Source organism: Homalodisca vitripennis, chromosome 2 (genome assembly GCF_021130785.1).
Source record: "Homalodisca vitripennis isolate AUS2020 chromosome 2, UT_GWSS_2.1, whole genome shotgun sequence".
Taxonomy (NCBI): domain Eukaryota; kingdom Metazoa; phylum Arthropoda; class Insecta; order Hemiptera; family Cicadellidae; genus Homalodisca; species Homalodisca vitripennis.
This window is the reverse complement of record NC_060208.1, coordinates 143953592-143970062: the sequence shown is the minus strand read 5'-3', so window position 1 is coordinate 143970062 and position 16471 is coordinate 143953592. Positions and strand designations below refer to the sequence as shown.

Here is a 16471-nt window from a genome sequence, read left to right as displayed (position 1 = left end):
TCTTTACAGTTCAAAACATTTTTTGGGGACCAATTTGCTTACGAAATTAAATATATAAATTTTGCACTAATATTAACTTATTGCGGTAAAAAGCTATTCATTTATTTTCTTATTTTCAAACCAATATCAATAAAGTTTTGTTTTTTGTCCTGTTTTTCACTTAACAATTTAGTACAGAAAAGAGAAAGCACTAAGATCACATTGGAACAAGCATGATCCGAGGGGAGAGCCTGTACTACCCTTTACAGGACCTGGTACAATGCTAGTGAATTCTGTGACTGGTCCTAGTTTAATACTGACTTCAGCACCTCGCCTAGTTTGGATTATCTTTGGTTGAGAAATGTGTATCACCAAACAAAATTATAAATGAAAACTTATATGTTGAGTGTTTCATTACCCTCAATTGAAATAAATATAAAATATGTTATTAATTTTATTTTACCAAATTATGCAAAATTCCGTTTAAAACACTTTTTGAGAATCTAATTTGGATTGTCCTTTTTGAATTAAGTTGCAGTGTGAGGTACCTTTTAGCTCTTTTCACCTTCAAATGAACAAGACAAAATAACAAAAATGAACAATAAATAGCATTGGAATTTCGGTTATGGAAAAAAAAACACGCTGAGCTGCTCTGGTACCCCTTTTTAAAGCTTAAAAATCATAGTTTAAGAACTACAGTTGTTCTTTTGAATGGTTATTATCATTTTAATAAGACCTTAAGAACTTGGCTCATGTGTCATAACTTCTCTGTTTCAGTGGTACTTGAAACAACAGAAAATGGCCGAATGAGGGGACAGCACTTTTCCGTGGACTCTCTCACCGAAGACTCAATCATTAACTCTCTAGTCCTATCAATCCAACAGAACAGGCCACAGCCTCATATCGCTCTGTATGTTGACTGTGTCAAGCAAGGTGTCATCAACACACCTCGCACTCTTCGAGACATGTTCCTCACCATGCGCAACCCTCGGTTACAAGTGGTGAGTATCCTTTCATATTACATATACTCAGCATCCCCACCACTGTATCCCCATATAACAAAAGTAGTCAACATATGGATACCAAGGATCTCTCCTACCCATTCTGGTAACCAGAATCTCCTCCATGTCTCAAAATTACTTATATTTTTTGTACATGGTTTGCACAATATCTCAGCTCTCAAAAACATTCTCAACAGAAAAATAACCATGCATCTACTCCACATTAGTTTAATTAACCATATCGTGAACAAAAAGCAGAAAGTCCACAAAAAGTTTATATTTTTATAAAACTGACTTTGGTTTAAAAATTGAAAAGTCAGTTCAGTTACAAATTGAACATTCAATTGTGCAAATTTATACAGTCATTAGATAATTGATAATAAAATTCAAATATACCTAAATTTATTACCATAACCACATTATTGTGAGTAAAAACTGTGCAAATAAAAATAATCATGGACAGAAAATCATACGATGATTTTTAACCCCAGTTCAGAATTTTTTAAATAATGTACTTTAGTTTTCTCTGGACTATATTTTTAAGTTTAAAAAGGTTTTTCTGCCAATATCACAGCTTAAAACTGTTTGCATCTATGAGAAAATACTAAGTTTCCTGATCATTTAGCACCTGACAAAGCAGACCTGTCCGGTACAAAGGTACCCTTTCTGTTCCCTTGTCCAAGACACCCTACATCAAACAGCATATTTAAAATGAGCTTCACTTTGAGGATAAAATGTCTCATATATGAATGAATACTACCACATGTTTCAGTATCGAGAGAGGCGGTACACGATGGAAGTTGACTCAGATACAACTATAGAAAAGGTACTCAACCGCAACAACTGTCCAGACACAGTCCAGATGCAGGCCATTGAGGCTGCTGCTCCCACACTAAACGAGATACAACGTGTCAGAGGTACACACTTCTCCTTACTCACAATACTCCTTATTCTTTAAATAAATATTCATACATTAGAGTAGAAACAATGGGAAAATAATAAGTGAAGAAAATATCTTTCTACTTCACACTACTTCACGGTACGCATAAGTAATAATGTACTTACTCCTTTACTATGAATTATTTGAATATAACCTTTGTAAATAATGAATGAAATACTTTAAATTATATCTCTCTATCTTCATTAGTCTAGAACATTTTTTTTTACAAAAATTAAACATAAATTATAATTAGTAGTTACACATTTAGAATAAACTTTTGTTTATAGAAGCCTATCTCTGAATTTGTAGTGGTAGATTTGAAATGTGTATTAAACAAATCTAGAATTATGATTCCTTCAAATAGTCTACTAATTAGTGTGTTTTTTCAGGAGATATTCCCATCATCCACGACTGTGATGGTAAGTGTATAAACACATTTTTATTTAAATTCAAATGATATTCCATCAATCTAGTAATTTACTGAAATTTTCAAAAATGTTAGGTACCTAGTTACATCAGTAACAAGTATGGATAAGCAATATTTCTGTATTTATACTCTTCAGTTACTTGTTTATGTTATGTTAATAGACTGGTGACAACTAAATTTTTGGCAGGGTTATCCTAATTTAAAATGTTTTAAGCATGATAGTACAAACTATCATGCTTAGTTTAAAGCTTTCCATATACGTCTCCTAGGTGGGAAAATACTGAAACCCTTAGAAAGTGCTCCTACAATACAAAACATGCATGGCCACTAAAACTGAATACTTTATACCTCAAACAGCTTTCAAGGTACTGTATATATATACAAACAGACAGATAAAAAACATTATGTTTCATCCACCTGAGATAGTGGCTTAACTAATACTAAACAAATTAACTCTTTAGCCTACAAAGTTCACTGAATGATTGTCAACATAACAGTGTTTTACTTGTGATGAAAAAACAATGGTACTTTTATCTGATGCAGTAATAATTGTGTTTCAGACAACATGCTGGTAAAAGCCATCAACGAATTAGTCACTATTGTCAAACAGCTGAGAGAGGAGGTCGAAACCCAGGTATGTTCAATCTGTTATTTTGCATAGCCACATCATTATGTACAATAACAAAGCATTGGATTGTGTCTATTATATAAGATTGTGAGACAGATGTCCGGTAACCCAAAGTTGTAGAGTTACAGATCACATAAACTCTGTATTTCTTCTTTAAATTCTTTCCTTTCACATCATCGTATCAGGTTCTATTTACTCTACCTCACATAATCTTCCACATTTACAGTATATTCTCCTCCATCTCCATTGATGTTTTATATTACCATATCTTATTTTTCTTTACAAAATACGTTACTTTTCTCACTTTTACATCCTGAGTAAAGCTCAAGTCTTTTCTCCCTTGGTGCTAAGTTTTACATGTTTCCTAAAATGATCTCCTTTGCCCCCTTCTTCTTTTATTTAGATACATGCCAGTTTATTTTCTTCCAAATTTTTCCATTCTCTCTACCACTATCATTCATTTTTTTCTCTCTTCTTTCAGTACGAAAGTCATACATTCTACGAGTAAATCAAACTTTTTAGAATAAAATAAATTCTAAATGAATTTAGAGGCAAAAACATAAAGTTTAAAAAATACAAATTCTATATTTCATTTCAAAACAAAATTAATTTAAAGAAATGGAAGTTAACTGCAAATTCTTTTACATAATATAGTTTGGTATATGATACAACTCATTTTGTTCCACAATGGAACAAAATGGAATGGAAATCTATTGTTAAAACTGTTATACAAGGAATAGAGTTGAGTAATGTGCTCTAATATATAGATGGGATATTATTTGATTCATCTGAGTACTTACTATTGTATTAGCAGCGTACTAGTAGCATATCAATATTATATAATATAAAATAAATAGCTTGATGTGATTTAAGATCAGCCTGTTCAATATTAACATCAGTGATTTTCAAGCTGAGGTATTCACATATTTTTCTAGAATTGTACATTATAAATGCAATTCATTATTATTATATGATTATTGTACTTCTGTTTTAACTACTCAAAAATGTAAATTGTAAAGTTTGACTAAAGAGGTATGGTTGTGATTACAGAGGGTGGAAACGCACAAACTGCGGCAACTACTGGAAGAGTGCGACATGTGCCAACCAGGTGAGAGCTGGACATGATCTGACGTGACACAACACACGTCGACCTGTCGTCACCTTACTGTACCAAGGCTGGATAACTCAACTACTTACCTCATCTCACTTGCTCACACCGCTGTAAACATCTGTTTATATACATTTTATACCAGAAATATATCCTGAATTTTTTACTTAACACAAAATTGTGTGCAGTGAGTTTATTTTAACCCGGTTCCAAGTTATCCAGCCTTGGTAGAGTTTTGATTTTATTGGCATATTTTTTATTTCAATGTAAATTTAACATTAATTTAAGTCAATCCAGTTTTTCAAAATTTTTGTGTTTTGTACTAGCAAACAGTTTTTGTTTCAAGCAGTTTATACCTCACCAAGGCTGGAAACTATTATATTTAAATATTAGAAGTAAAAGGTCAAGGCTATTATAATGTTGTCCTTGAAGGGAAAAAATTAACTGAGTTTAGTCTTTAGACGAATAGTCAAAATTATTTAGAATGATAACCATCTACAAAAGGGTATTTTTATCACGTCAGAATGTACATCTACTACAAATTACAAATACAATGACATGGCATGAACAACAACTGGAATTTCAAAAAGTGATCCTTTAGTGAGAATAATGGAGCTAGAGATTTGAATAGATGTAGAAGTAAATTCTGTAACCTATTCATCAAGCAACAACATTCATTGGGTACAATTTGTGTCTTGTCTCATTGTCTCATCAATAAATATAGGAATTGAAGGAGTTTTCAATGTTATAATTTTATTTATTCCATTTGACCCTAAATTATAAATGATAAGAACAATTATGAATGAAACAATTCAAAATGTTTATGTTTGTCTCATAACTGTTTAATGTAAGCACCATTTGTCGCATGGCACACATCCAGTTGATAGGCCAGTTTTCATTTACCTGGATCAGTGTTTCTAGATTACAGCCAGTTGATAGGCGAATCCTTCCCAAAGTTGATCAGTGTTTCTGGAATAATACCTGCAACAACTCCAATAAAATTACCTCAGTTTCTTAAGTCGGAGAGGTCAGCTGGTAGTGAAGGAACATGTACATGATCCTTTATAGAACCCCAAAGCAAAAAATAGTTCAAAACATAATATAGAAGACAATTTTAGAATATGTTCTCCACTATTCTCTGAAGGTAATCGTCTACAAGTTAACTCTGTTACTTTTGTAACTACTGTTTTGGGATTGGAACTCCATCTCTTTGGATTCACTTAATCTAAATAGAAAATTAATTAACACGTTCACTGCTGACATGGAAATTCATTATTGTGCAAATGCTGAAATATTTTATTTTATTTTCGGATGTTTATTATTTCTTAATTTATTATGTACATGTTCACGAAATGTTTTATTCAAAAATTAGCAATATAATGTAAAAAATAATAAATGACGTTACTTGGCGTCATCAGCATATGGCATCTGGTTTTGATGGGATATGCTGATGACGCCAAGTGGCGTCGTTCTTGTTTTTACGAAACTAACTCGAATTATAATATAAGTATTGATAAATGTATTGGGTACTTACCTTGTATCCATAGTTTTTATTCTTTACAAAATATAATATTCACAACAAGTTTATATTTACACTATATACATTGACACTTTTATACTTTTACTTGTGGTGATTTATAAAACAGTCACCCAGACATAGGCCAGGTTTACTGTCGCACGCCTCACATTGATATATTGTGTCTTTACGAATACCTTTACTGTAACACATTACACAACATTTTCGTAGCCTTCTTCCTTTATATCCCATTGGGAGCTTTGTCGGTTGGTGTTCGGAAATATTTGCCATATTACGGGGCAACGGCTGGTTGTCTGCGGCATTCAAAAGATTCCTTATTATGTCAAGTCTGAATGTCAACAATGTCATTTTATCTCCAATATTGTTTTGACGAAACAGTAAAAAAGCATTCAAAACTGCCATTTGTAAAATGTGCACAAATACCTTTTTGTACCAGCGGATTGTTTTTCTTTCTGCTGGATAATAACTAAGCATCTGATCCTGCCTATCTATGCCGCTCATATACTTGTTGTATTCTATTATTGGAAGAGGCTTTTGTTTTTCTACTCCTCGTTTATTCACTGACACGTTCATCTCATTTTCAAATTGGCTGGATATATATAGAACGTTTCTCTTATCCTTCCATTTTCCAACTACAACTCCTTCATGATATTTTGCACATGTTTCACCCTTCTTGAGTTTAGCTTGGACAACTTCTACTGGATTTTGTTGCCTATCTACACGCAGAGTCCCTGTTATGTACGTTCTTTGTTGTAACAACTGTTTAGTCAAATTGACACTGTTATAAAAATTATCTGCATAAACTGAATGGCCTGCGTTCAGACGTTCTCTTAGTAGATGCAGTACTACTTTTTCAGTGTGTCCCACACCACCTAACTCATCCAAAGCTCCAGAATATATACAGAACTTCATTGTAAGTCCATTAGGTTCACAAAGAAGATAAAACTTTATACTGTATTTGTGTTTTTTGTTTTTTATATATTGTCTAAAGACTAGGCGACCACGCCACAGGATCATCGACTCATCAATGGACAGTTCTCTTTTTGGTGCATAAATGTTAAGCATTTTGTTATTGAAATGGTCTATCAGGGGCCTAACTTTCTGTAGTCGATCAGTACTATCTTGATCTATTTTGGCAAAGTGAAGGCAACGTAAAATACCCATAAACCGATCACGTGACATGTGTTTCCCAAAACAAGTTTGGAACAGTTCATCTCTTTTCCAATAACTCTCTAGTCTTGGCATTTTTACTATTCCTGTATGTAGAAAGAGGCCCAAAAATACCTTTAGCTCTTGGATATTTAGGTCTCGCCAGTAACTCATGCGTGAGTGTTGTGCATGGGAACTAGAAAGAAATACTTCTTCTGCGTATATATTAGTTTCCCTAACAATTGATTGCAGCATAACGTCATCTAAAATTAATGTCAAATAATCCATAGGCTTATTATTACCCGGTATTGGAACCTTAAGACCAGTAGGTTGGTTAAATATAAAAGTTTTCAAAGCAGGATTGTCATTCCATACTAACTGAGGTAAATCAGCTCTTCTCCTACCTTGTGTAGTTTGGACTGCACTGGCAATGGCAATGGGAGCAACCATAGCTGGAACAGTAGGTGATGGAAGCGTCTGACTGATCCATCCTGTTCATCTTCCTGGGTGTCATTACCACAGCTATCTAAATCCCAATCACTTTCCCCAGGAATATAACTGTCACCACTACTCAGTGCTTCAGATTCCGTGTCAGAATTCAACTCGTGGTCAATTTCACTTATTGTCATATCTTGGGTTTCACGAGAGGTACTCAGCATATTATAACTCATTATAACATATATTTATTTACGCACTGATAATTTAAACTCAAAACGAACACTTAAACTCATAAGTATAACTTATTACACGAGTAATCACTCTGAAAAACAACCACTTACTGACTGATAAGACAGGATAATATGGCTACAAGTTTTGGCTTGCAAAAAGGTGGGAGTGACGCCAACTGGCGTCATCAGCATACAAGGCACGTTCCGTGTGACGCCAACTGGCGTCATCAGCATACAAGGCACGTTCCGTGTGACGCCAACTGGCGTCATCAGCATTGAACGTGTTAAAAAACTTCCATACAACTTTTTGATGAGATCTGTCAATTTTTGTGTAATTTTTTATACATATAGATATAGAACACACACAGCACAAAGGGTAGATTATAAATAAACTTAAGTGACAGAAGCGGTTTCAAATGTATATTGTACAGGGAGACCACAGAGGATCACATGTCGCAGCAATCCCTCGCCATGTTACCCTGGAGTGGAGTGTCGAGATGCTCCAGAAGGACCCCGCTGTGGTCGCTGTCCACAGGGCTTTGTGGGAGATGGCCGGAAGTGCAAACCTGGTCGAACCTGCAATGAAAGACCATGTGCCCCAGGTATATCAGTTAGGGTAATTCTTATTTAATTGATATCTAACCAACTTCAGATTCAGCAATGTTAATAAGTAATTAGTATTTGTGATCTACACTTATCATGTTAATAAATAATTAGTTCATTTTAGAACAACATATTACGATGTTCTTTGTTTGAAATTCATGAATGAAAATGGATAATTTGAAAGAGCAACAAGTTTTCGGACATTTACCATTTACATATTACTAAATAAACTGGGGTGCAGCAAGGGGTGAGGGGAGCGAATGGGACCCCCGAGAGCATTTTGTTTTAATAATTGATCGCCTAATAGTCTATTTTTGACTAAAAATATCATTTATGTTGAAACTTTGAGATAAATTACAATGAAATATATGAATTCAAACCCTACAACTATATTAATTGATGATATACATGGCAATGCACATGTAATTGTTTACTCTAAATATTTGTATTTTATCGTTACGCAGCAACCACGAAAGTGGGATTTTTCTTACTTTCTGTGGCTTCTACCTGTACCCGGTGCTTCAGGAACCTAGTATAAAATGTACTCGTACAGGTTTATAATTATACGTAGTAATTATAAGTCCACCTAAAATGGTAAAGGTACATGTTCCAGTTACTGCAAATACTAAATTAATCCGAGTACTTTGGAGCAGGAATGGCGGTAAGCGTGTACAGTATCTGTATTTAACAGTAACTTATACCGGGTACTTTCAGTTTGCGCTAACTTTTACTTTCTGTACAAACGAGTAACCAGTACAAAAAGTATCTTTTGCAGTAATCTCAACGTGATCAGTTGTCATAGTTATGGTCACAGTGAGTGAGTAGTTCTGTTTGTGTTAATTTGTTGTCATGTATTGTCACTACGAGGCAACACCGCTCTGGGCAGTCTGCTGATTGCACGTGAAAAGGAACAGTTATCGGTTACAGTGAATGAACAAAAGTAGCTCAATTTAATATGTGATAAAAATTAAACCTTTAAACTAGTGATTTACAAAATTACACACTCAAGTTAATGACTAAGCTCCATAATGTTACCAATGCCGAATTTTATGAACCATAGGGTCAAGAATAAAAGTTATGATAGTTCATATTATTCTTTCTTAACTTACATAAGTGTAACTATCTATCTTGTACAAACACCTGGTCTTAATCATCCGATTGAGGTCCACAAGTTTTCGAGTTATGAATTTTCCAAGTTAAAGTTTGGTTGAAAATCACTAAAAACCTGTAGTTTTTCATTGTTATTTATTGATGTAAAAACAGTATCGTTATTGTTTGTAAACAGTTTGATATATAAAAACACAGAAATAAACAAGCTAAATTTTAATAAACTTCCATTATTGTAGCTCTATTAGTTTGTGGTCAACTTTCAAACTCAAATATCTGAACTTTCTGATTCGAGAGAAGACTTAGCTTTCAGGTTTTAGCTTTGGTATATTGATATTTTATTAAACTTATCTATTTTGTTCAGTATTTGGTTAATGTTATGACTAAATTTTGTTTTAGTTAAACTTATTACAAACTGTACTTTTAATGAATATTTTAAGTATCTCTGCATAAGCTTCCCCTAGTGTTTAGTAGTAGAGTGGTTTAGCTGTAAACCTTGTACACTCTGACTTAATTTTTGCCTCCCCTTTATTAGTTCAGAAGTACTATAGTTAACAATTTTAGGACCTAGACTTTAAAAATTTTTCTGGGGATGGGCCCTCGGTCTTCCCTGCTAACTTGGGTTTTTTTCATATCTCCAACACTCCAGTGATTCGAGCACCCCCCAGAGAAGATTTCTGAGTGCACCACTGATTATAGAAAGTTTTTTATGTATAATATAGTATTTCAGTTTTTGTAACATATAAAAATGATAAATGTTTGAAACTCTGCCTGTCATCATATCAATACATGATAGCTCATGTGATAACTTAATTGATTTGTAGGAGTGCGATGCTATGACACAGTTGAAGGATTCCAGTGTGGTCCCTGCCCCAGTGGTATGGTGGGTGATGGCCAACAGTGCAAGCCGCGGGGTGGCTGCGATCTTAAACCCTGCTCTGAAGGTATGACAAATCTTAACTTAATGTTAGAATCTTTTATGACAAATATAAAGAAACCAACCAATCCAGTCTATAAACTTGGTTAAGTGAGCTCTGAAAGATTTCTGACTACATTAGGAGATGATAGAACATTGATGTTGCAGGTGTTCAATGCCAGAACACAGTCGAACCTCCATACTACAGATGTGGGGCTTGCCCAGTCGGTATGGCTGGAAATGGAACAAACTGTCACGATCTTGATGAGGTATTTGTGTTAATGTACATTTTAGAGTCAAAAGGCTCTCCTGCCATAACCTTGAAGTATTATAGTGTATTTCATTATCCAAATTAAATAATTATTATTACAATACCCTTGATATAAAAAAGAATTCTTTTTCACTTTTAGTGTGATCTGGCTGAGCCTTGCTTTCCCGGCGCACGTTGTGTCAACCTGCGCCCTGGTTATCGTTGTGGTCCCTGTCCTGCTGGGTACACGGGATCTCGTGGCGTAGAGGGAGCTGGAATAGAGGAGGCGCGACGTAACAAACAGAGGTGTCAAGATATAGACGAATGTAATGATGGTAGAAATGGTGGCTGTGCTGCTAACTCACTCTGCATAAACACTGAGGTATAAAATGTAGTGATTAGTACTTATTTCTGTTATTATTATGAATCCTCTTCTAAAAACCCAGTCTTATCCTATCTGTCCCAGTTGTCTCAAAGAAAGATTATTTTAATTTCATCAATGATTTATCCTGATGTATACTTAAACAAGCCAAAATATCTTTTCTTTACTTTGACATAACTGAATCGCATAAAACAATGAGGTGCATGAATGCAAAATCTTTAAAGATATATTGAACGTCATGTAATTTAATGTATTTATGAGATAAAGTCTAAAAGTTTTCAAAATAGTTACTTTATTCAAGCTGCTGTTTCACAGAAAGAATGGAAAAAGGTAGTAAAGGGCTTGCTGTACCACCAACAGTGCTAGTCCTGCTAACTACAAGAAAAAGAGTTTTTTTCAGCAAAACACTCCTCTAATATGAGTTAAAATTTTTGAAACAACTACCAATTCTCTATACAATTATCAATATAATGATTTGCTTTAATAAACCAATCTATATCAACTCAAATTTTGATACAGTAAGAATTATCATGTGAAATGTTCCAGGGTTCATTTCGTTGCGGCACTTGCAGACCTGGTTTTGTGGGTAACCAAACGTATGGTTGCCATAACCATCCAGGTATGTGTCCTGATGGTACTCGATGTGACACCAACGCTCAGTGTCACCGAACTTCTCTCAACACATACGGTTGCAGAGTATGTTGGTTTTCATTTACTCAAAATAACAAATAAAATAAATGGTTCAAGTTATTCAAGTGAGTAAATATTAAAAAAATGTGACAGGAGACTCACTTTTTCTTTGTAAAAATCACTTTAATATCACTTAAAATCTTATTTACTTATTAATAGAAAATTTGATCTAATGTGAAATATAACCAAACATTACATAATTTTAATATTAAATTCAATTACTAATTTTCGGTGATTGAAAAAAGTGATTATAATGTAGTTATATACTTCTATTACAGACCATTAATTAAGTCTTGTAAAAATGAAAATTTTGAACACTCTAGCTCCATCAACTTTTCTAACAGTTCAATTATAGATATAGATTGAATGTATTACCACAGTAGTCAAAATGTACTTCATTAAATTCGTTTATCAAAACATTAAAAAACTTATTCATTTGTTTGAAAATTAAGTAGTAGTTTCAAAGAATATTTGTCCAGATTTGTCTGACATCTTCATGTCACATTGCATTTATTAATATGGTCTATCCACTTAAACTTCTTTGCACTTAAGTGATAGGTTAATTATCTAGCCTACTTGGGGAAAAGATCAGGTTACAGATCTTGAAACATAGATTTAGAGTTTTTTTTTTTATTTCACTTAATTATAGTACATTTCTGAAAATTCTGTTACTTCACAGATTTTCCTATCTAAAATTGTTTTAATGCAAATCCAATACACCTCAGAACTATTTCTGAAATAAATGGTTTTTTAACAGCCTTCAAATGCTGTTAAAATTCTATCTATAAAACCTAGCCAGTACTTTGAACACTGTATGGAACTATGTTTAATAGTTTACAAAGGTTTTGAACTTAAATCTCAATTTACAAGTTACAAAAGTAAAATACTATACTCACAAATAACAGGATTCTTCTCTGTTGTAGTGCAAGACTGGCTGGGCAGGAGATGGAAAAGCGTGTGGACCTGACAGAGATCTTGATGGATTCCCAGACTATGATCTTGGCTGTGCCCACATTAAATGTCGGAAGGTAATGGCAATTTTTTGTTGAAGCTGTTATTTTGAGACTAGTAATCACATACACTATTTAACACATGTACTCATGGTACCATTGTGTACATATTCTAGTTTAAATTTTAAATATTTCAGGACAACTGTGTAGACCTCCCCAACTCTGGTCAAGAAGATGCAGATGGAGACAAGATCGGAGACACTTGTGATCCGGATGCAGATAATGATGGCATACCTAATCGATCAGTGAGTACTGACACAACTACTTAAAAATTGTTTCCGTCAGCTAATTACATTTCCATTATTCATGTGATATGTATCCTGGTTGAAACAACATTTGTTGTAAACAATTTTTTGACCACTTGTCTAAATAATGTATCAATAGGTTTGACCAATTCAGATCAATATAGGTGAATTTCAAAAATGTTATAAAATAAAAAGCCTATAATTTGTCAAATGATTTCATAACTAACTCACTTTACTAATTTTAAGTAAAAATAAAATTAGTTTTATTACACCACTGAGAAATCTATCCATATGTCGTTTATGAAGGTACTGGCCCAGTTATTTTGCGACAGTGTGATGCCTTTTATGACTGTTTTCATTTTAAGGCTCACTTTTATCAGTACAAACTGTTACAGTTGACGAAACATTTCACTTTGGTTGAGGGGGTGTGAAATTGCTGTCTATGCAGGGTTTCAGTGAGTTTTACTTACTGACCAATCATATAATGCCTGTTAAGGTGCTTTATTCTAATGTTATTCCAACATAAAGATGCTGAATCAATGGAATATGCACAAGTCTGCACAAAAAGCTGTATAGAAAAGATATGATTATAGCTGTGTCAAAGGTGCTTGCCGGTGTGAACGAAGATAATAATCCTGTAAATATGAAGGTTAAATATTAACATTTATTTTTATCCAACTATTACATCCAATTCTAGCAGGTTTTCCTATGCCTTAGTCATGTCATTTATGCTCACTCTATTTCTGCTAGGGTTCCTCTAGTGTCATCATCTAGGCTTGACGCTGTTACCCCTAAGCAGTTTTAGCCTCTTTATTTAAATTCATTATTAACTCTGATGACTTCTGACAAATATTTTGGTAATATATTTACTACTTCTATTGCTGAAAAAATCACAGTAGTTGAGTGGGGACATTAATTATATTGTTATTTGACAAAAAGTGCTCTTTTGGAACTTCAGCAATGCTGAGAATTGTGTTGTGCTTCCATCTTTCCTATCTTTATTACAGTGTATAGGCAATGTAGGACAACACTCTTTGTTTGTACTTTAGTTTGGTCATGGCTGTGGCTGCTCATAAAATGTACAATATATTTTAAGTGGAAAATATGCCCACAAATGTAACCTGTTTTGGTCAAATTTTGTAACCTCTAATGATATTAAGTCATACTGTTGCCTGAAGTTGTAATTATCTATGTTCTTCAATGATTAGTGTTCATATGAGTCATCTAAAATCAACTACATCTTACCCTTAAACCTCAACCTAAAAAATTAATGTCAACAAAATGGTTATTCTCTTCATGAAACTGATTTTTTGTTTTATATGTGATTGAGTGGTTAACTCCAAAATATCTACCTAACCGTCATGTTTCTTGCTCAATAGGACAATTGCCAGCTGGTACACAATCCTGATCAGCTAGACACAGACCAGGGAACTCCAGACAAGCAAGGAGATGCCTGTGACAACTGTCCCATGGTTCCAAACCCCAATCAGGAGAATGTTGATAAGGATCAGTTTGGTGATGCTTGTGATCCTGACATTGATAACGATGGTAAAACAATAATAAATCATATAGCAATTACTTTCTATTTAATTTTTTTAAATATGTTGGAAACATGCAGACTTATATGGTCTGTAATATTTTCGGTCTGGGCTACAGTGATACCACCAGTGGCATAGCAAAAAGGGGGCGGCGAGGGCGGGTTGCACTGGATGTCACCTTTTTTGGGGTGACACCCACCCAGTCTCTCAACTATAAGAACAATGTACATAAAAAAAAAAAAAATCCCTAGCACAAAAATTTCTTCTCGAGGATTCCTCCACTAGCACCAGCTCAGCTCTATGTATAATTCGGGGATTCCTGCAAAAGAACCTGAAGCTGTCATGGGGGATTCCCCGTCTCATACTCGCGATCTTTGATGTTTAAGTTGCAACATTTCTCATTTGTTCCGTGAAGTGTGTTGTGTTAAGTTGGCATGAATTGTTAAACGTCTATTATTCTATACTGATAGATAATAAAAAGAAAAAATATATGGTATCCATGACCTTTATCATATAAAATTTATTGCTTTTTACTTTCGATGGGGTGACACTACCAACTTCCGCACCGGGTCACTTCCCAAGGTAGCTACGCCACTGGATAGCACCTGCCAAATCTTATTTTAAAATAAATTATCAACTAGAGAGAATCTTTGATAAGTTTTTTAAGGCTTGTTTGATTGTATTTTGTCAAACTTATCCCTTTACCTTAGAACAAATAGTACTTGATTGGCAAATCCAAACCCAAACATGAAATTGTCTTTTTCAATTTTTTTCTCATAGCAAAAAAAACTTTTTTAAGTATGAATCCCAACTAGAAGTGACCATTAAAAAGTTATTGCTGCCAAAATATTTGTTTAAAAATATTTTGTAAAATGTCATTCTACTTGATCCGTACCAATTTAACTATGTTTAAATAACGGTAAAATGATCATTTTGGATTATCCAAGAAAGATTTTTCAAGGATTATTCACAGATACTTAACTAAGATATTTAGATATATCTATAACTAAGATACTTAAATAAGATTTTTACTAGTAATCCTAACTGTACATAATAATCAAATTTTGGTACATAAACATAACAAGTCAGTGATATACAGAACATACATGCCCTGATATTAACAGGAATACCCAACCATCTTGACAACTGCCCCCGTCGGGCCAACGCAGACCAGCGTGACCAAGATGGTGATGGCCTGGGCGATCTCTGTGACAACTGTCCTAACATACCAAACCGTGACCAGACTGACACAGATGACGACCATGTGGGTGATGAATGTGACAATGACATTGATCGTGACAGGTATTAGCATAGAACAGTTAAATATTAATGCTATGTTTTGTATTGTATTTAAAATCATTTTAACGGAGATATCTCATTTTAAAGATCGCCACATAAACTATGCAATCGACTTAAAACGTTTTCCGTTGACCATGTAAATTGGCTATAGTACATGAAAATATATAGGCCTCTTCATTGCCTGGGTTATTTGACTGACACTCCAAGTGAGCAAAAATACTTTTATTTAATCCAATTTTTCAGTCTGAAACAATGTGAATTGTATGGTTAGTAGAAGGGTTTTTCACACATCCAAACACTTTTTAGTTTTTCTTCCAAAGTTTATACTTTTTGAATATTTATAAAGTGGAATTCAAAAATGATTGAGATTTTTCTGAATAGCCTATAAAAATATTGAGATGACTAAATAGCATTTGGATGTGTATAATTATATGTATAAAATGCAACACCTCATAATTCTAATACAAAAAATAAGGTTATATGAGTGCATGAGTAATATTTTTCTTGTGGGGCAACAGTAAGGTTTGCTGCCAGTGTAGTTACTCTAAGCTATAATAGTGCAGTTAAATTATTCTAAGCTTAAAGCTGTAATAGTCCTCAACACGTTTGTTATGAGGGTACACTGGTTCACACACAGCTACCATTCCCCCTTTCTCCTTGTTTAAAACGTATTTTGTGAACATGCAAACAGCATTCTTCACACTCCCAGCTTGTGCTGAGAAGTTTTTTTTTAGTTTCACATCCTCTCAACCAAAGTTAAACGTTTCTTCAGTTGTAACACTGATAAAAATGAGCTTTACAATAATACCATAAAAGGCAATGCCCTGGCCCAAAATAACAGGACTCCACAAATAACATGGGATATGGATAAGATTCTGATTTAACCATGGAACAACAAAGCTAATTTCATTCAAGAATTTATTATGATTTGGAATTAGTAAAGTAAGTTTATGTTACTTAAGTTAATTTATAAACAAACACTCCAATAATCATG

The 16471-nt window shown here is 33.8% G+C and overlaps 1 protein-coding gene across 1 annotated transcript in view; it reads left to right on the top strand.

Annotated features, from left to right (window-relative positions):
- Window positions 1-16471, top strand: part of LOC124354834 (cartilage oligomeric matrix protein) — a 53609-nt gene that overhangs the window by 22658 nt on the left and 14480 nt on the right. The window contains exons 3-16 of the mRNA XM_046805584.1: window positions 757-980; window positions 1753-1897; window positions 2310-2339; window positions 2908-2981; window positions 4026-4083; window positions 7869-8039; window positions 9972-10091; window positions 10232-10332; window positions 10474-10695; window positions 11242-11391; window positions 12309-12413; window positions 12533-12640; window positions 14020-14188; window positions 15303-15480. Of these exons, the coding sequence (XP_046661540.1) occupies window positions 757-980; window positions 1753-1897; window positions 2310-2339; window positions 2908-2981; window positions 4026-4083; window positions 7869-8039; window positions 9972-10091; window positions 10232-10332; window positions 10474-10695; window positions 11242-11391; window positions 12309-12413; window positions 12533-12640; window positions 14020-14188; window positions 15303-15480 (1855 nt within the window). The remainder of the gene's footprint in view (window positions 1-756; window positions 981-1752; window positions 1898-2309; window positions 2340-2907; window positions 2982-4025; window positions 4084-7868; window positions 8040-9971; window positions 10092-10231; window positions 10333-10473; window positions 10696-11241; window positions 11392-12308; window positions 12414-12532; window positions 12641-14019; window positions 14189-15302; window positions 15481-16471) is intronic.